Below are 19,773 nucleotides of genomic sequence, written 5' to 3' on the forward strand. Positions count from 1 at the left end.
AGTATTTGTGTTTACATACTTGATTTGGGTTTATTTTAGGATATGTTAGTTGACTGAAACGCATCACTCTTTTCATGGAGCTCAAAGGGAGCTATTTAGCAGAATGTCCACGGTGCTTTTCTCCATACCAAAACAAGATGGTAGACAATTGAAATCAATAAATCTTAATAATAATAATTCATTGTTAGAAGTAATTGTTGGGTGCACTATTACTTTAAGAAATATCAGTTTCTGGACAGCATGTGTGCTCATAATCAGATTTCACTGTTTGTTCTATCCATTTTTCAATAAAGCTCCATGTTATTGCTGAGCTCGGGGGTTTTACAGGCTCAATCTCTCTTGTTTTTACTTACAGGTCTCTATTCTTTGCTTTCTCTGCAAATTACCCAGAAAGTCGTTCCTGAGTCAGCAGGGAAGAGGAAACAAGAGAAAGGCAGTTCAGCTTTGTTTACTGGCTTCATAAAACACGATGATCGCTTCGCTCAGACATTGGAGGTCAGTTATCGTTCTTCTCATTAGCGAAGACAGTTGATTGATTTGTACTAGGATTCATCACTGTAAACAAGCCTTTCACTCCACTGATGTCATTGTTTTAACAGTGAACTAAAATTTGTTTTGGAGCTTGTGTGCTATGGACATGAACAATACTTCAAATTGTGTGGCTTGTTAGTTTTGTTCTTCACTTCCAATTTTTTGGGTGCTGCAATTGATAAAATTAGTGTTTTTTTACCCCAAGTACCATTGTAACATGCTAATAACCTCTCAGAACACCCTAGCAACTCCATAGCAATGAGATCAATTCACCAAGACGCATCTTTCTATTGGCAAAACCGTGTAAATAAAACCTGAACCCATTGCGAAATTTGCACAGAAACATCTTTTGCACTCATCTCTAAAAATGTGCAGACCAACGGTAAATGTGCCTTACTTTTCCTGCCTCTTATTTGTCTTCCTAAGTGGTTTTGGACTTATTATATATTGACACCACAATGTGCCAATGTGGGTGTATTGTTTTACTTTAATAATTCGTCACAGGATCTCCATGATTTTTTCAGCAACTATTTTTCTTACCTTTATCAGACACTTTTATCATAGAGTGCATTGAATGTGGATGTTTTTTTATTATTTGTGCCCCCTGGGAATGATACCCATGACTTTGCTTGTGTCATGTTCAACTATATAAGAACTATTCATTTCTTTACCTATAAAACTTTTTAATCAGCATTCTCGTCTCTATCTCCCCCACCATCTCCCATTTCATCACTTTCGCAGTGATTTATTACTCTTGTAACTTCGGTTCTGCTTGGAGTCTTCTAGATCCCCTTGGCAAGCAGAACCAAGGGTTGCCTGGGGTCTCCTGCAGGGGCTGATCTGAGACCAGTCTAAACCACTCAAATCCAATCCTTTGTCACGGTAGGATCAAAAGTCTGGCCGGGAGCCTGGAGGGTGAGACGGGCAGGAATGTAGGAGGTACAAGGGTGTGGACTCTCCAAGTTCAAAACTATATACACAGTTGCTTTAACAGAGACTCACAGTGGCAGGCGAGCTGAAGCAGGTGTACATCTACATATAGAGAGAAAACTGAGACATCTGTCTTCTGAAAGAGAGAGAGACAATCTTTAAGTACGGTGAGTAGGAGCAAATGACTTAGAAAGTGTTTATTTAAACAACTTTTCTGAAGAAATTTTTTTAAATAATAATGCAAGTAATTGTTTTGGAGTAAACTACATTTAAAAAATAATAGTAAGATGGATATGGTCAAAAATGGACATGGTACAAAGATACAAATTAGGTCATCATTTACTCACCTTGTCATTCCATGGAACACAAAAGGAGATGTTTGGCTGAATGTCCAGGCTGCTCATGGCCTTATTGAGTGAATTGAGACTTGAGCTGAAAAGCTCCAAGAAATAATTTAAAAATAGCATAAAAGTGGTTCATGACTTGATATTTGTTTATTAAGTCTTTTAAAGTCTTCTGATGAATTTGTGTCCGGGACTTTACGTCATCATAGTTGTGAAATCCCATTTACGCTTCATTATATTGCACTGAGTTTAATGTCAATGATGTTAAAGCTATCATATGGCTTCAGAAGACTTGAAATAGAGATCACATGTTGTACGGATTACTTTTTTAGACCTCAACACTTCCAGTCCCCATTCAGTTTCATTGTACACTAGAAAATATTGAGCAGGTACATTTTTAGGTGTATGGTTCCTTTAAGCCAGGATCAGTGTTATTTTTAGCATCATTACTATACTTTCTTTATTGTTTCTTAATTTTTTTTAAATCAGATTTTATTTTTAGTTTTCATTTCATTTGTTTCGATAATTTAATAATTTTAATATTTTAACTTTTTTCAGTTTTACTTGTTTTAGTAATTTTACTTCAACTTAAAATAAATGAAAATTTGAAATTTTCCATCCGCAATGAACCGAAAATACATGTTATATATTAGATTTTTTTTCTGTTAACTTATATTTTTAGTTTTAGTTAACAAAAACAGCAGTGGCCACTGGCCATGACAAGATGCGAAAGAAAGTATTTAAACATTAAGGAACAAACACCTGTCAGAGTCAGATGGCGAGTTTTTTATATAACCCCATTTAATTAGACATTAACAGTGAAAATCACTCACAGCTGTTAGATCTGCTCTCTGTTCATAAGAGACTGTAAGGGCCTGTGTTGGCTCTTACAGTCCTTTTATTAGTACAAGATGTGTTTTAGGATTATTCCGCCCGGGGACACAGGATATCTGCCTCCTGCTGTGGTCAGAAGCAAACAAAAACACGTCTTTCGTCATTTGAGGGACAAATGCACTCAAAGTACTCGCCAATGCGCGTACATGAATATTTTTAACTCTCAATGAAGTACTGAAACTGTCCTAATAGCAATTGTGATGTTTTCGTGAATCATCTGCCCTTCAAAGGAGACATCAAAGGTGACCCCTTTGGTCTCCAGCTGTGAGTGGTTTTCCTTCTATCCGCCCCCTTCACTTTTCCTGCTAATGGAGACCTCAGGACTCCTATAGAAGTGACCGCAACTTGTCATTACGCCCATCTTCACTGTAACACATGGAAACGAGGTCTTTCTGTGAGGCCTTTATGTTCTATAGGCGTCTATAGAGATTCGTAGTTTGAGCCTGAATAAGCTTTTGTTCTCACCTGTGACCCCAGATCTCTACAAACATTAGCATCCGTAAAGAGCAAGCGGGTTATACCCGCAGTGAAATGTGTTTGCGCGCAGTGGACTGGGATATTATGAGGTCCTAAGGTCGTTGCATCCTTCCGTTCAGTTGGTTCATTCGTGTGTACGTCATCAGTTTCAGGTGAGTCATCACACAGGATGGTCCCCAATGCCACAGGAAACAGCTCTTCCCTGCAGTCAGCTGACTTCCTGCCTAATAAAGGTTAACGCCAGACAGTTACACCAACACTACGGTGTTGTGCAATGCCATTTTTGGGGCTTATTTACAGTTTTAAAGTTTAATAAGTGAATGTTTTCTAATGTAGTTCTTTCACAGGGCTAATTGACTCAGCTGTATTTAAGCTTCGCCAATCATGTGAATTTATCAGTGTAACTGAATTCAAAAAGTACCATGGTATTGCCAAAACATGGTACTACTAACATGATACAAATGTCAAAATTAAAACCAGGTAGGCTACAAACTTGGTAAAGTTAGCGTGTTAATAAACAACAACGAAATATTACCTCAGGTCTTTTTGCTAGCCGGTATTTTCATTGTTGTGCCAATAATTAATAAAACAAAGGAAGGAAAAGGCTGAAAAGAGAAAATCTCATTCTTCGCAATGTTTTCGAAGTGAAATGTGATCTGTGTGTGATGTCTCTCGACTCCTGTGGGTCTCTCAATCCAGAAACTATTTTGCTCAATCTCAGGCAGCTCGGCTGAGTGAGTCGATTCAGTAGAAGCTTCTTCATCCCCAGCGGAGAAATACGGACGAAACCAACTCGCCATGTAGGGGGGGCCCAGAGGGCACATTGTCGAGAACTCTGGTTGTACAGTCAAATCAACGACCTCGGCACCTTTTATATTAAAAAATCTATAATAATATGTCGTATCGTATTGAGTGATCGCAAAACTTTACATCAAAGAATAGTGATTTGCGTCATTTATAACAACTCGCACCCTCTACCTACAACTACATGCATCAGCTGAGGGCCGAAATCTGCACACACATTCAATCACTGATCCAGATGAGCCAGCTGAGCACGAGCGATAGCTACTCTCTGAACGCGTACTGGGCGTTTAAATCCGTTGAAACAATGATAATAGACTGGTTTGTTACGAAATAGCGTTTGGAAGTTTATAGTTATGAGTTGTTTGCATCCGCTGGATAGATGCATGGACGCTGCGTGGTAGTTTGAGTGATCGGACCGGTGTGTTTAACGGGTTCAGCCCGATATATACAGGTCAGTGTTTCCTCTCAAATAGATCACAGCTAGTTTCTGTAACAGTTCCTAGAAATAAAAGAAGAAGCGGATTTGTAACGTACAACTGTAAGAATGAAACAAAGTTTGAATGTTCCGTATAATGTCTAAAATAATATGATTGTTCTTTAATTTAGCTAGTTCGAGCGGCGGAACATTTATTAATAATGCCGATTTCATGGGTTCAATTCCGAGGGAACGCATTCAATGTAAAATGTATATTTTAGAAGTATTTGATAAAAGTGTGGTGAATGTAAATTATCTAGTTTATTTCTATAAGTATAATGCAACAATGAATTAAAGATGGCTAGTTTAATGGATGTGATTATTTAGCTTTTGTTGTTGTTGTATAGAAAATCATATTTTCCATCCTTTGAAAGTTCCTGCTAATCTTTCTGTAAAACTTTGCTACTGTAGCTCAGCTGGCAGAGCATGGAAAATACAAAGCCAATATTATGGGTTTGATTTCCAGGCAACACCTGTTGTTATAAAATACGTATTATAAATGTAGTCAATTGTGTTGTGATTAAAGTTAGCAAAATTCTGTTAAAATACTTAGTTACGTGTGTAAATGCATGTATAATGTAACAATATTTGAACATACTTTAGGATGTATGTAGTATTTTATAAATTAAAGTGTTATTTTGTGTGTTTTTAGGTCTGAAATGAGGAACATCACACGTCTCTTTGGGACGACCCGACCTGAATGGGTCTCCTGTCTACAACTATTGTTTTTGATGCTCTTTTGGCCCTATTTAAAAGCAGAGCAGTTAAAAAACACTAGATGGCCACTGTACTCTGGGAAGCCTTTGCTGTTGGCCTGGAACGCTCCTACTGAAGACTGTAGACCTCGACATGATGTCAAATTCCAGTTGGATCAGTTCCAAATAGTGGCGTCACCAAATGAGGGCTTCACCAAGCAAAATCTCACCATTTTCTATCATAACCGTTTGGGAAAGTACCCATACTATGAGGCAGACGGCACTCCAATCTCCGGTGGCCTACCGCAGAACGCCAGTCTCACTGAACACCTAGAACGGATGTCGGAGGGGCTCAATAAGTATATCAAGGACCCGACAGCCAAAGGTCTCGCTGTGATCGACTGGGAAGAGTGGCGGCCCCTCTGGAAACGTAACTGGGGGACTAAAGACATTTACCGCGAGAGTTCAAAACAGTTAGTCACTAAGAAAAACCCAACTTGGTCTCCGGATCAGGTGGCCAAAGTGGCCCAGCAAGAGTTTGAGCTCTCTGCGAGCAAGTTCATGTTGGAGACTCTTCGATTGGCCAAGAGCTTACGGCCCCAACAGCTTTGGGGGTTCTACCTTTTTCCTGACTGTTACAACCACAATTACCAAAATAACCAGAACTACACGGGACGCTGTCCGGATGTGGAGGTCTCCAGGAACGACGAACTGAAGTGGCTGTGGACGGAGAGTACAGCTTTGTTTCCTTCCATATACATGGGAATACCACTGAAGGACAAACTGTCCGGGCGGCAGTTCGTACGGAACCGGGTTAACGAAGGCATGAGGTTGGCGTCTGTTGGGAACGGGTCAGCCAGACCTGTTTTTGTCTACACACGGCCCACTTACCTAAGCACCACCCCAACTTCTAACGGCAACTCTCCTGAACTCCTGCTGCTGACCGAGGTGAGATTCCTGAAATTGTGTGTTACTCTCTGTGTGGAAGTTTGACTTTCTTAAAAAAGGAGTGTTAAATACCACTGGACCACTGTGGGCGCCTCTTTGTTGAAGTTGATCTGCACTATAGTATTCTGGTCAACACCCTGGTTTGCTTGTTCTGATTGAAAAAACAGCTTTTAATCTGTTTCGGAGCATAAGCATTTTAGTGATTTTGCAGTCTTAGTATGAATGCTTCATAACATCGAGTTCAATGCTTATTGATTAATCATATCATGCCTAGTTACCTTAACTCTGTTCACACAGACAGCTCGGCAGGTCACATGACGCGTCTGGTTCGCTGCCACACTAAGACACCAGTAAAGCTGTTCTTGAAATCTTGACTAATTCTGGTCTGTCTACTGGACGTCTCTGTGCTTCAGTGTGGGGCGAGTGTTTGTGTTCGTAGGGGAATGACAGAGGTTTGGCCTCCGGTAGCGTTCGAGGTTCGTCAGACGTTTGGAGAGTCTGAGCGCTGCCAGGTATAAAAATACAAGCCAAGCCACTTTTACGAGCGTGTCTGTGAGAGAAACACCACGCTTTAGCTACAACACTCTTAGTGGAGGACGATTCTTGACATTTGAGTCTTATCACATGACTTGTATTAACAGACAGGAATTTTTCGTGAGAACAAACTGCACTGTAAAAGTCACACTAATTCAAACATTTAGATGTCAAACATATTTATTCTGTCTTTTAACTAAACATTCTGTTGCTGCTGAATACCATGAACAAAAAACACTAATAAACTAGACTGACTAATATAAATTTCAAACATTATTACAAGTAAACAACAACAAAAAGTCACTAATATAATAAGAACAAATGTACAAATTAGCAATAACACAAATCAATATATCTTACATTATATATTACTAAAGTTATTCATTTCAGATCAGTGGGATTTTTATTAGTCTTTTGTTCTTTAATTAATATTAATGACACAGACAGTGGCAGGTATATTAGGCTGTCGTCACTTTAAGACTGAATGTACTGATCCAATATATTTTCTGTTTAAGCGCAAAAAGACAATAAAGAGAACTCTATATGAAAGCCGTTTTTTTGTGGTGCGCACACTAAAAAAATCAGAGAAAAGAGCACGCGAGTGCCACATTGAGTTCTCTTTTGTGTCTTCTTGAATGCGCACACAAAAATCGGTAAGTGGAATCTATTGTTATGATATAACAATTGTCCGATTCTAGAATTGTAATCGATTTTCTATTCTATGCCAAACCCTAATCAGTGGCATGTCTCCTTTGTTTGACATACTGAACTGCAACACACCAACACGTGAGGAATTGTGATGTCAGCAACAGATTTACAAACTAACAGTTGATTGGACAGCTACGCTTACATGAAATGCATGCAGAGCATATCCATCGACAGAAGCGTACATTATAGGAACTGTTTTTCCCAAGCCATATTATAGATGCCTTGTCAGATTTTACATTGACCGCAGTATAAGTGTGTGTTGTTAAACCATGGGTTGAGAACAGTACGGTTCAATTTTTTTTTTTTTTACTGAGTCCTGTTACACCCCTAGTCTCACAGAGTAAGTCATTTATTTATCAAGAGTTTGGATCAGTGTCTGTGGAACGAGAGGTGAAGTATTTCAACAAAAGCCAATAAATGAAAGAGTGATTGTCATTTATCAGTGACATAATGAAAGGGCGAAGACAAAGTGTGTACTCAAGAAAGAGAAGAATAAACTCTTTGTCTTTCTTCACCGATGTCACTTGCCACAAATATACAAATAGCAAAACGATTGACAAATATACACACTCGCACAAACTGTTCACAACACTCTCAAGAGCCTCAGTGTTTGGAGTTTATTTTGCTGATTGTCTTTTTCCATTTCCGAAGGCCACACGTTCAGTGACGCATGAAGTGTTATCTAAATGCGTGTTTTTTTTTCTGATCAGATCATAATATTTGTGTTCAGATGAACTGATTTGTTTCTGTCTTCTCTTTGCACAGATGGATCTGGTGTCGACTATTGGCGAGAGCGTGGCGTTGGGTGTAGCGGGCGTGATCCTCTGGGGTGACTCCAACTATGCTAGTAGTCAAGTACGAGTCTTGTATGATCTTAGTGGTGTTTATATATATATATATATATATATATATATATATATATTTATATATATTCCCTATATATTGAATATTAAAATATTTATATATGTGTGTGTATGTATGGTATGTATATCTATGTCTTAGTGTTGTCAAAAGTACAGACGACTTTAAAAGTCTGTACTGAAAGTTTTTCAAAATGTGAGTATACCAGAATTTTACTCTGGTATTTTGAGCATTTTTAAACAGATTCTTAAACACCTCTGATTGGCCATTGTGTTCACACACTTGTGATTTGCTACAATGCTCAAGCGCGTGAAAACAATGACCAACCAGAGACGTGCATGTTGAGTGCATGAACGCAATGGCCAATCAGAGACATGTTGAGTGCATGAACGCAATGGCCAATCAGGGACGTGTATGTTGAGTGCATGAACACAATGGTCAATCAGAGACGTGTTGAGTGCATGAACGCAATGGCCAATCAGAGTTGTTTATGTTGAGTGCATGAACGCAATGGCCAATCAGAGGTGTTTAAGAATCTGTTTAACAGTGCTCTAAATGCCCGGAGGGAAATGCTGGTATCATCACATTTTTTAAATTTCTGAAGTTGGTACTTTTGGTACTAAAGTCATTATAATGCGAGATTAAACTCGAAAAACCATCTTGAAAATAAACTAATTAAATATCGAGAATAAAGTCATTGGGTTTCGAGAAAATTTAACGATTTTTTTCTCAAAACACGAGTTTATTCTCAAGATTGTATTTCTACTTTTTTCTCGAAATTTAAAGAATTAAATCTCGCATTATAATGACTTTAATCTCAATATTTAATGAGTTTATTCTCAAGATTATATTTTGACTTTTTTCTTGAAATTTAACGAGTTTAATCTCGCATTGTAATGACTTCAATCTCGAGATGGTTTTAATTTTTTTATTATTTCTTGGCCCTAATCCTCTTCCATAAATATGTAAGATTAATTATATTAATATTTAATTACATTAAATAAATAAACAGAAAATGAGCTATCGGTGGATCTCTTTTATTATGCCAATGTAAAAGAAAGGATGAAAAAATTGCCCATTTAATCGTCCTAGTAGTTAGTGATTGCAATAGATATTGGTCCGTGTGTTTTCTATATCCTGAAAGTCGTAATTGATTTCTCCTCGCACCTTCCAGGCGACTTGTTCTAATCTTAATGAATACCTGCGAGGGCCGTTGGGTCGTTACCTTCTAAACGTGACGTCGGCCGCCGAGCAGTGCAGCCGAAACCTCTGTGGATTCCGCGGTCGCTGCCTTCGCAAACACTCCAACACGGACACCTACCTGCATCTCAGTCCAGACACACACAGCATAGAGCGCCAAGGAAACACGCTTCAGGTTATTGGCCGGATGGGACCAGAAGAACTGAGGCGCTTACAGGACGAGTTCCACTGTCAGTGCTACAACGGGTACTTGGGCGACGACTGTGGCCAAAGTAAGACTGGGAACAGAGCGACGGCGGTCTGGACTACCTTTATGCAAGTTCTGCTGTTACCGCTTTTCTTGATGGGGTTCCTACACTGAGGAGTTCGATAAAAACGATTTGAGAACAAACGCCGGACCTTCTCTTCAAGGGATGCGCGACGTTGGCGGCAGGAAGGCCCTTCGTTCGCTAGAATCGAAAGAGGACACAATTGGAGCAGTTGAAAACACACAAGCTAACTCTGTGGACTAAATGTGCAGCACAGTGTGCTTCTGTTCGAGTAGATCGCCCCCTGCTGCATGGGAGGCTGAACTGTGGCAGGCGAAAGTATGATTGTTTAGCTAGAAATTATGTTTGTGCTTTTTCTTGTTTAAATAATTGATGTGGTGGTTTCAGCCGTGTGGAGCCTTGCACATAACATGCAGGGGAAAAGTATTTATATGGTGTCCACAAATTAACAATTAACTCACTAATACATCAGCAGGTTTTACTAATTTGTTCCCTCATTTGAAGTAAATCATGCGCACAATATAAGAATAACTTTTCCCTTGTTTTTCTAAATCGTGGCAATGTTGTAATTATTTGTTCCCTTGTTTTAATTTGATCAAAATGCGTTAATAGAATACGGATTCTTAATTTGTGGCCACTATATATATATTTGTCTGCATGTCCTGGGTTCCCCATAGCTGTCATTTGAGACATTTTACTACTTTGCCTTCTTTTTACCTGCACAAAACCAGTTGTGACCTTATTTCTGTTGTGCGTCACATGCCAGCTCCTTAAAAGGGACACATGTTGCCACTTGCAACGCTGCTGCATCCATTAAAACCTCATTCGGACTGAATGTCATGAAACCTGTTTTCTGTCTCACATTTCACCACAAAATTAAAAGAAACTACATAAGGAAAAATAAGGAATAAGGAAATAATTTGCATAAGGAAAAATAAACCTGTTTTGGGGGATTTTTACTTTTTATTTTGTTGAAAAGTTGTGCATTTTTCTCCCAGAAATACTTGTTTAATTCTCACTATCCTCAATTTGATTCTCATTATAGTAATGCATTAGTTTTATTACGGTAAATAGAAAATCATGATGGTTTTTTTTAATTTACTTACAAGATAATAGGTTAAAGGCAGTACAACAAATAATTACATAAGGTATAAAATCATAATTTATTACATGTTCTATAAATGAATACATTTTAATGAATTTTTACAGTAATAAAAAGATTAGAAATCATTGCAGTTGCAAATGCGAAAGTGCTTAATTATCAAGACAACACTGTCACAAAAGATCTTGGTCATAAAAATAGGTTTACTTTATGCTAAATAAAAGTTTTTATCATTTATTTGGTTTTGATTTTGGGGTGAAATATGACCTCGGGCATGATCTTAACAGGTTTTCTTATTGCTGGATAGTGAGGCATTTTTGAAAATCTTCTGCCAAAAAACATTAATGTAAATGTCCAGCATACTGTGGTTCACAGAAGCTTAGATGCCTTTTATTTTTTGCCTTAGGTTGCACACAACTATTTTCAGACCGGATTTTCCCCCTTAATTGCTGAACTTAGCATTTCTGTTCTATATTTGTGTGGGATACATTGGAAAGGTTTTATTTGCGTATGTTCAGCATGAGTTTGTTTCATCACAGCAATTTTTTTTTCTGTTGTAAGTGCCTTTTAAAGGCATAGTTCATCCCCGAAAATTTAAATTCTGACATTTGTTCACCGTTATGTTGAACCTCTTTGACTTGCTTTCTTGTCCAGATAAGTAAATATTGACAGAGTTCAAATTTTGGGGGTGAACAATCCCTTTAATTGTTTGTGTTAATTGAAAGGAACCTCACAGAAACGTTTTTATTTTTCATACCAAAATTTGATACCAAATTCTGCTTGTGCCATTCTGTTTGGTGACTGAGTCTAAGTGAAATGTGTGTGTGTTTTATAATTTTTAAATAAATCTTATATTTATATGCTTGAATTTGTCATTAACTTTTGGGAAGTAACTCCAGAGAGTCTAAGCCATGTTGAAAATATGGGATTTGTTTAATTTAAACTGAAGTTTTAGGGTCGTTTAGGCCTTTATATTTGGTAAAAATTGATTTTTTTGTGAGGCATTACATAAAAAAGTAACTAAGTGACACAATTAGTTACTTTTTTAGGGAGTAATGCAATATTACATTACTTTTTAAAAGTAACTTTCCCCAACACTGGCCATTTTGCCCTCATCCTTACTAGCTAGTTCACTTTTCCTCTGGTTTCTTTCCACCCCTTGGTTTCTTGTTTTCTAGGTCCTGCTCCACTTCTAAGGGGTCTGTCGAACGCTGCCAGAGGAAACATTATGGGCTGGCAGCACAGAGAATGCCTTGTGTTATAACTCGAACCAGACATCCAGTCTCCTTGTAGTCTCCCCCCCCCCCCCCCTTCTCCGACCCCCAGTGGGGCTTTCCGTTCGGATCTTCCGTGTGTTTTCTGGTATGTGTGAATAATACTGGAATCTGTGGCTCAGACTGTTAGGAATCGCACTGCAATGTGCAATCCACATGAGTTAGTGAATACGTCATCAGTGCGATATTATGTAAGGTTTGGTTTGAAGAATGCTACGTTTTTATCTTTATTTGACTATAATAGAAATGAAAATGCTGACTGTGCAATGTCTTTGGTTTCTATTGTATTCAAATGATACTGTTCTTGTGAACATTTTGCCATAGTTGTTCCAAAGTAAGATAATATCAGTGTCAGATTGTAATACTGTATTCAAGGCTTGACGTATACTGTAGATATCCAAAAACATGGTGTTACTATGTCCAAAATACTTGTGTTTTTAAAACTAAAGATGGTAATGTTATAACAAAGTAGCAGGCATTTAGCGTTATATAGTAAAATTGAGTCGCCTTATACATGCAGACTGAGGCCTTAAATGGAAATCCTATGAGATACAAGGAAAAATTATATATTTAAAATGCTTTTGCATTCGCTTGCAATCATTAGTGTTCCCCTCGCTTGCAAAAGGATTGAAATCTAGTCTCAAATTATATTTTGAACGCAATGTATCTTAAGGGAATGCAAAGGTATTGAATTATAATTTTTCTGCCTATCATTACTGTGTCCTTAGGGCCTGCATACGTTTCCAAATGTGTAATAACATGCCATAATATTATGAGATTTTTAATTTCGCAACAACTCTGAAAGATGTCCAAGGAACGATTAGCTTTTTTATTTTTTATTTTAATAAGAACAAGACATATTGTACATACAAGAGTACATATAACCAGTCAGGGGTGAGAAAAATACACGTACCTATTAAACAGCTGAAGAGTTTGTGTAAGTTTTTACTTTTTTAAATTGTTTCCAAATATATTTTAGCATTAATTTTATATCGTTGGAAAACTTGGCTTTTTTTCATTTCTTTTGATTTTATGAGCATTGTAACAGGCATTAATAATAATTAAATCAAATATAAACAAGATTTTAGCACCATCAAATAAAAAAAACATTTTAGCATAACATCAGCTTCTACGAAGTTAACGAGAAAAGTCATTTCTAAGTAATTATTGAGTTCTTTCCAAAATATTTTTAATATTAAATATTAAAAATATTCCTAAATATTTTTAATATTTAATAATTTAAATATTAATTTTATTTTTAAATTAAAAAAATTTAATATAGTATTAGGATGCTCCCAAAATAAATGATTAATAGTATCAGGGGAAATTTGGAAAAAACAACAAAAAACAAATATCTTCCATGTTAACTTTAAAACGCTGTGCCACAAGTGATTTAACTGGGTCAACTCGATGAATTTTTTTTATGTGAAACCTCACTTTATGAGGTGTGTCGTCCAAATTTGACTCAAATCAAGATGTTTTTGTTTCTTTGTTTTTTGACAGAGAACTCCAGTGACTATTAACAGCAAGTATACTTGACTTAGAAGAAGGGAACACAAGAAAATATTATTTCATACACAACTTGTCCTTGCCCTGCAACTTGAAGTAGTAAAAACTGTTTGTAAATTATTATTATTACATTCGAATAGCCTCGAATGCATGTAAACCCCCAAAGTATTGGATGGGATCTACTAAAAAGTATGAAGAAGAAAAAAAAAACGCCACAATTTTTGATCAACTGTTTAACCCATGTAATTACCCTTTTTTTAAATCTCAAAACACAACACTCGAACGGAACCATCGCGCACGTACACGTGTTTCCACACGGAACTATTATTGTGTGTGACGCATTAACGGTGCTCTGCTCACTACGTGCGAATAATGATCTATCTCAAACTTTCAAGCAATCATCGATTATTGGATATTTACATTATTTCTTAATTTTTTAGGTAGGTACTAAACGCACAACACAGTTCTTATGTTTTGTATGCATCGGCAGGTTAGTTAGAGCTGCAGTACGTCTGCGCACTTTATATGATTGACGTTATTTAGATGTAGACATTTATGCATTAACTACAAATTACAAATGTATGCTTTATTGTAATATGCAAGTATTTAATATATTCGGATATTGTGTTTAATGTATTTTCGTGTATTGTTTTTATGTCCACCGGTTAAAATGGAGTCTGGGGGTTTAATCTGCTGTGATTAATGAGATTAATGTGTCGTCCTCGTGTCATCTTCTTAAACCGAGTGTGGATGTTGTAATTAAATGGGTTTCCATGCAGATTATGAATTTCTTCCGCAACCGTCTGGTGGTTCTGGGGCTGGTGTTACTGGCCACGGTGCTGCTGTATCTGCTGCTGCCCTCCATCCGGCAAGGGAGCATGGAACCGTCTCTGGAGGTGCAGCAGCGGATGGGTCTGATCCCCGCCTCTCCTCCTCCGCCGTCCGGCATCAACATCACGGTCAGGACCGGACAGCTGCCCGGGGACCCGCCGCTCTTCTTCCGGGAGGCTCTACCCGTGGACAACGCCGGACGACAGATACTGCCCAGGTCAGATTATAGTTTCAATTTGAATTGAAATCTACCTAGATAAACAGCAATTTTTGGAACGTTCCTACGTATACAAATTGACGTAATATTCGAAAAGCTCTTCAGAATAGTATATTAAAACTGACTCGTTCCATCGAATGTCGTCATGGTACCATAATAAAAACTTTTAAGTTACACTTGATGTGTTCGTGTTACAGTGTAATTGTACATTTAAGTACCGAGTAACAATAATGAACGACCGCCTGGTTTCACAGACAAGGCTTAGATTTAACAAGTAACCAGGATTAGGATTTAGTTTTAATAAGGACATTTAAGTAGCTTTAATAAACGTGCTTTAGAAAAAAAAAACATTACAGGTGTGCATCTTGAGGCAAAACAATGGCACCGACATATTTTAAGATCAGTTGTTCTCAGTTAAAACAGTTTAAACATGCATTTTAGTCTGGGACTAGGTCTGTGAAACTGGTAGCTAAACGTGCAATTGTCAGGGAAAAAAGGCAGAATTGTGACAAGAAAAGTTGCAATTAGCTTTATTGTGTGCCGGAAACTTCCATACCTTGCCTCTTAGACTTCCTTTGTAAAAGTGTTTCACAATATTGATATTTTGCATGCAAAAAAATATTTATTGTGAATTGTGTAGATGTATGTAACACAGCTCACACAGTGCAGTACTAACATCAGCAGGAAATGGAAAATCACTCTATTTATTTTCTTAATGCATGTTATTGATCTTATTGTGAACGATTCATCCATGCATGTTCTTTTTTTTTAATGGGAATTTTTCATCAAAATATTACATGATTTTCTGGTGAATTGTCAGACTTCTTTCTGGTGATGTATGCCAGATTTCTTCAATCATTTAGTCCACATAAACCTGCCCCTTTCTTACAATCGACTGCAAGTTCGCGTTCAGATCCATCCAATGGATACAACCAAGTCCTACTTTTTTTTTCCCTGACCATTTTTGATAATCCGTAATTTGATAATAGACTGTCTGTGGTATTTTAATGGAAACTGTGTTAATTTCCAAACTTGTTAAATTCTGCAAATAATTATTTCGATTTCTATATGACCTATTGTTCTGCTGAGTTTCAGTAAGTGTATCTTCTCGTCCTCAGGCTGCAGTTGGTTCTGCTTCATGGTCAGGCCTTCACCTCTAAGACCTGGGAGGAGTTGGGCACCCTCAGCCTACTGGCGTCCAACGGGTACCAGGCCCTCGCGCTCGACCTGCCCGGTATGAGCTCTGTAAACTTATAAGTAGGGCTGCCCCATAATAGTCAACTAAACGTTAGTCGACAAGAAGAGGCTTAGTCGACCAAAATCTTATTGAATGCATATAAAGCAGATCACTAAACCGACTCGCTCCTCCTCAGGTTTCGGGAATTCTCCAGATTCAGAGTCGGTTAAGTCGGACCAGAGCCGCGTGGACCTGCTGAAGCGTTTTCTGGAAGCTCTGGGCGTGCGAGCGCCGGTGTTACTGAGCCCATCTATGAGTGGCCATTACGCCCTGCCGTTCCTCCAGAAACACAGCGCCCAGCTGCACGGCTTCGTGCCCATTGCCCCCGTGGGTACCCGCGGCATCACCCCACAGCAGTACCGCGACATCCAGGTGCTGTGTTTCTTTCTAGTCATCTCACACTTAGGAATTCCTTGACTTGTTTTAACTCTCACTTCCTGTATGTGTGACAGACTCCGACGCTGATCGTATATGGGGAGTTAGACACCAACCTGGGCGCCCAATCACATAAGAACCTGATTCAGCTGCCCCATCACACCGCGGTGAAGCTGGCGGGAGCACGACACGCCTGTTACATGGACAAACCCCGCGAGTTCCACCGCGCTCTGCTCGACTTCCTCAGCAAGCTCGACTGAGTGCCAAACCAGTCAAACGATTGTGTGGGAAAGACTACTAGAAGAAAAAGAGAGACACGAGAAAAGAAAATGATGAACAGGGCTGTGGAGTAGCTGTAAATACAGTCCTGAAACCTAAAACAACACCGGAACGTTCTATCATGCATCTGTCCATCCACATCAACTCACTCTTTATTATTTCCCTTTTGTTAATATATATAAAACAAACGAATCTTCTGCAGGATTACTAGAGGACAGCTTCTTTTGTAGATTGTAAACATTGACTTTTATAGGTTTCTACACTGTTGCCATGGATCCCTCTTGTTTTCACTGTTGGTACTGTAACAGCCTGCCTAAAGGTTGTTATGGTTTCCAGTCTGAGGGTTGTTCTGTAATGCAGTTCCTATGGTTTCCAGTCTTGAGGAGAGTTCTGTAATGAAGCTGCCATGTTTTCCAGAATGAAGGATGTTCCTATAACACAATCGTCTTGATTTCCAGTCTGAGATTTATTCCATAACACTGTTGACATGGTTTCTGGTCTGACGGATGTTCCTGGAACACAGTTGACATGGGTTCCTTTCTGAGGGTCTGATGGTTTCTAGTCTGTCAGTTGCTTCAATAACATGGTTGCCATGGTTTACAGACCGAGAAATGTTCTTGTAAATCAGTTGTCATGCTTTGCAGTCTGACAGTTGTTCCTGTAACATGGTTGCCATGGTTTCCAGGCTGAGAAATGGTCCTGTAAACCAGTTGCTATGGTTTCCAGTCAGACAGTTGTTCCTGTAACATGGTTTCCATGGTTTCCAGGCTGAGAAATGTTTCTGTAAATCAGTTGCCATGGTTTCCAGGCTGACAGTTGTTCCTACAACACAATTGCCATGGTTTCCAGTCTGACGGTTTCTCCAATAACATGGTTTCTAATCTGACCATTCTGGTCAGATCTCCATTCTGATAGTTGTCCCTAACAGTTTCCATGGTTTCTAATCTTGACAGTTGTTCCTATAACACAGTTGCTATGGTTTCCAGTCTGACAGTTGTCCCTATAACAGTTTCCATGGTTTCCAGTCTGACAGTTGTTGTTCCTATAACACAGTTGCTATGGTTTCCAGTCTGACAGTTGTTCCTATAACACAGTTAGCATGGTTTCCAGTATGACAGTTGCTCCAATAACATGGTTACCAGTCTGACAGTTGTTCCTATAACACTGTTACTATGGTTTCCAATCTGACAGTTGTCCCTATAACAGTTTCCATGGTTTCCAGTCTGAAAGTTGTTCCTATAACACAGTTGCTATGGTTTCCAGTCTGACAGTTGTTCCTATAACACAGTTAGCATGGTTTTTCCAGTCTGACAGTTGCTCCAATAACATGGTTACCAGTCTGACAGTTGTTCCTATAACATAGTTGCTATGGTTTCCAGTCTGACAGTTGTCCCTGTAACAGTTTCCATGGTTTCCAGTCTGACAGTTGTTCCTATAACACAGTTGCTATGGTTTCCAGTCTGACAGTTGTTCCTATAACACAGTTGCTATGGTTTCCAGTCTGACAGTTGTTCCTATAACACAGTTAGCATGTTTTCCAGTCTGACAGTTGCTCCAATAACATGGTTACCAGTCTGACAGTTGTTCCTATAACACTGTCGCTATGGTTTCCAGTCTGACAGTTGTCCCTATAACAGTTGCCATGGTTTCCAGTCTGACAGTTGTTCCTATAACACAGTTGCCATGGTTTCCAATCTAACAGTGGCTCCAAAAACATGGTTCCCATGGTTAGTAGTTGGCCCTGTAACTCAGCTGCCATGTTTCCTGGTCTTGAGCTGTTCCTATTGTAATGTTGCCATGGTTTCCTGTCTGAGGGTTGTCCTTATAATATGACAGCCATGGTTTCCTCTAACAGCAAGAATCACATAATGCCAAAAATCATTGTCATTTATAACCCTGCATTTCAAATTTGCTTGACAGGAAACTGGAGTCTTTAATCCCACAAGAACATCTCAGAGACGAAAATGGTATTTGTCATTTTCGGTTCGTATATGTTTGTTTTATCGTTGAGTGAAGTCCAGAGTGTTCACACCAGCAGTTGGCACATCCGTATCACTGAATGTAGCATGTTAATGTGTGGATGACTCCCTATATGGTTTTAGATGCTCAAAAACAGAGAGAAAGGTTGCTGTCATGGCCGTAAATTTAATTTTTCATTATCAGTAGTTGCCAGATTTGAAATGGCAGTAGTTTACACCTCGCAATAAAAGAGAATTTCCTGAGACTGCAGAGAAGGAAAAAATGTTCATTAAATGATAGTGGTATTACATTAATAGGCCTAAAAATGTAGGTTTTCGTTACATATTTATTATTTATTGCTTAAAGCTTCTACATGACAGAAACTGTAATGTGTGTGGTATTTATGTGCTGTGGTCTGTTGTTTTTTGTTTTGTGTATAGCTTGTAAATATGAATATGTTGTAGAGGACAGTGAGGCACATTTGACCTGTGAATATTTCTGATATCCCAAGTTTTCAACCTGAAGGGATTTGTCATTGGGACTGAATTCAGATTCCTGTGTGCATGCATGGTACTGCAAAACCATCAAACATGCTTTTGTTCAATGCAAAATAAAATTCTTTAACATTGATGTTTTGTGATTTAATGGACATGCACACGAGATGCGTCCAAAAATTGGAAGTGGTCTGTCATCTGTAATGTAGTTCACCACTCCATTTTAACTGGCTTATTCATGAACACCCTATTAGGGCTTCAAAGTCCTAGTGTGCTAAATCAAGTCAAGCCCTGCATCTGAAATGGGATACTTACCTACCCTATAGTATGTGAAAAACAGTACACCAACTGTGTAGTGTGTCTGACTACATAGTATTCGAAAAACAGTAGGTGAAAACTCCCCGGATGAACTACTACTTCCAACGAGATTCTGAAGTGCGCATTTGATGGACACTTTACTATCCAATGAGGCCGCAGGGAGAATGGCAATGGCTACGACCACTAAAAAAAGTATGTTTTATACAGTATGAATGTAATCTGTACATACTACATTCGCCATGTTGTCATTGTCATGTGTCAGTTGCGTCGCTTTACTGCCATTCACAAATCCTCTTCTGTGGCATCATGGGATAGAAAAGTGTTCATTATATGCACACTTCAGAATCTTATTTAGTCACATACTGTTTTTTGCCTACTATATAGTAGGGAAGAATGCGATTTCGGAGGCAGCCAGTGACACCATGGCATAGAGTAACACAGGTAGGTCACGTGACAGTAACATCATGGAGGATTTAGTATGTCCAGACCATAGATATCTATGGTCCAG

At 38.5% G+C, this 19,773-nt stretch overlaps 2 protein-coding genes and 1 long non-coding RNA gene across 8 annotated transcripts; 2 read left to right on the forward strand and 1 right to left on the reverse strand.

Annotated features, from left to right (window-relative positions):
• The first annotated feature begins 342 nt into the window (after positions 1-342).
• On the forward strand, positions 343-11,640 carry hyal2b (hyaluronidase 2b). 3 transcript variants are annotated; one of them, XM_039691130.2, is made up of 4 exons: positions 343-495; positions 5,108-6,098; positions 8,106-8,195; positions 9,376-11,640. In XM_039691130.2, the coding sequence occupies exons 1-4, from the start codon at positions 470-472 to the stop codon at positions 9,760-9,762; spliced, it is 1,494 nt and encodes a 497-aa protein (XP_039547064.2). In that variant the 5' UTR covers positions 343-469; the 3' UTR covers positions 9,763-11,640. The 3 variants fall into 3 exon arrangements, with proteins under 3 accessions (XP_039547064.2, XP_039547066.2, XP_039547065.2); XM_039691132.2 differs by lacking the exon at positions 343-495 and adding an exon at positions 1,433-1,628; XM_039691131.2 differs by lacking the exon at positions 343-495 and adding an exon at positions 4,029-4,431.
• Positions 1,302-3,955, reverse strand: LOC120492847 (uncharacterized). 2 transcript variants are annotated; one of them, XR_016169474.1, is made up of 5 exons: positions 3,712-3,955; positions 3,165-3,400; positions 1,809-3,065; positions 1,534-1,597; positions 1,302-1,439 (listed from the first exon to the last, which is right to left on the reverse strand). It is a non-coding gene; the product is annotated as an uncharacterized LOC120492847 (long non-coding RNA). The 2 variants fall into 2 exon arrangements; XR_016169473.1 differs by having other exon boundaries at positions 1,809-3,400.
• A 2,219-nt stretch (positions 11,641-13,859) lies between the features above and the next one.
• Positions 13,860-16,621, forward strand: abhd14a (abhydrolase domain containing 14A). Of its 3 annotated transcripts, none has more exons than XM_039691268.2 (5): positions 13,860-13,995; positions 14,335-14,603; positions 15,722-15,837; positions 15,977-16,212; positions 16,293-16,621. In XM_039691268.2, exons 2-5 carry the CDS (start codon positions 14,338-14,340, stop codon positions 16,473-16,475), a joined length of 801 nt encoding a protein of 266 aa, XP_039547202.1. In that variant the 5' UTR covers positions 13,860-13,995; positions 14,335-14,337; the 3' UTR covers positions 16,476-16,621. The 3 variants fall into 3 exon arrangements, with proteins under 3 accessions (XP_039547202.1, XP_088990221.1, XP_088990217.1); XM_089134095.1 differs by having other exon boundaries at positions 13,878-13,999; XM_089134091.1 differs by lacking the exon at positions 13,860-13,995 and having other exon boundaries at positions 14,329-14,603.
• Positions 16,622-19,773: the final 3,152 nt, after the last annotated feature.

Source organism: Pimephales promelas, chromosome 2, assembly GCF_988280905.1.
Source record: "Pimephales promelas chromosome 2, fPimPro1.hap1.1, whole genome shotgun sequence".
Classification (NCBI taxonomy): Eukaryota; Metazoa; Chordata; class Actinopteri; order Cypriniformes; family Leuciscidae; genus Pimephales; species Pimephales promelas.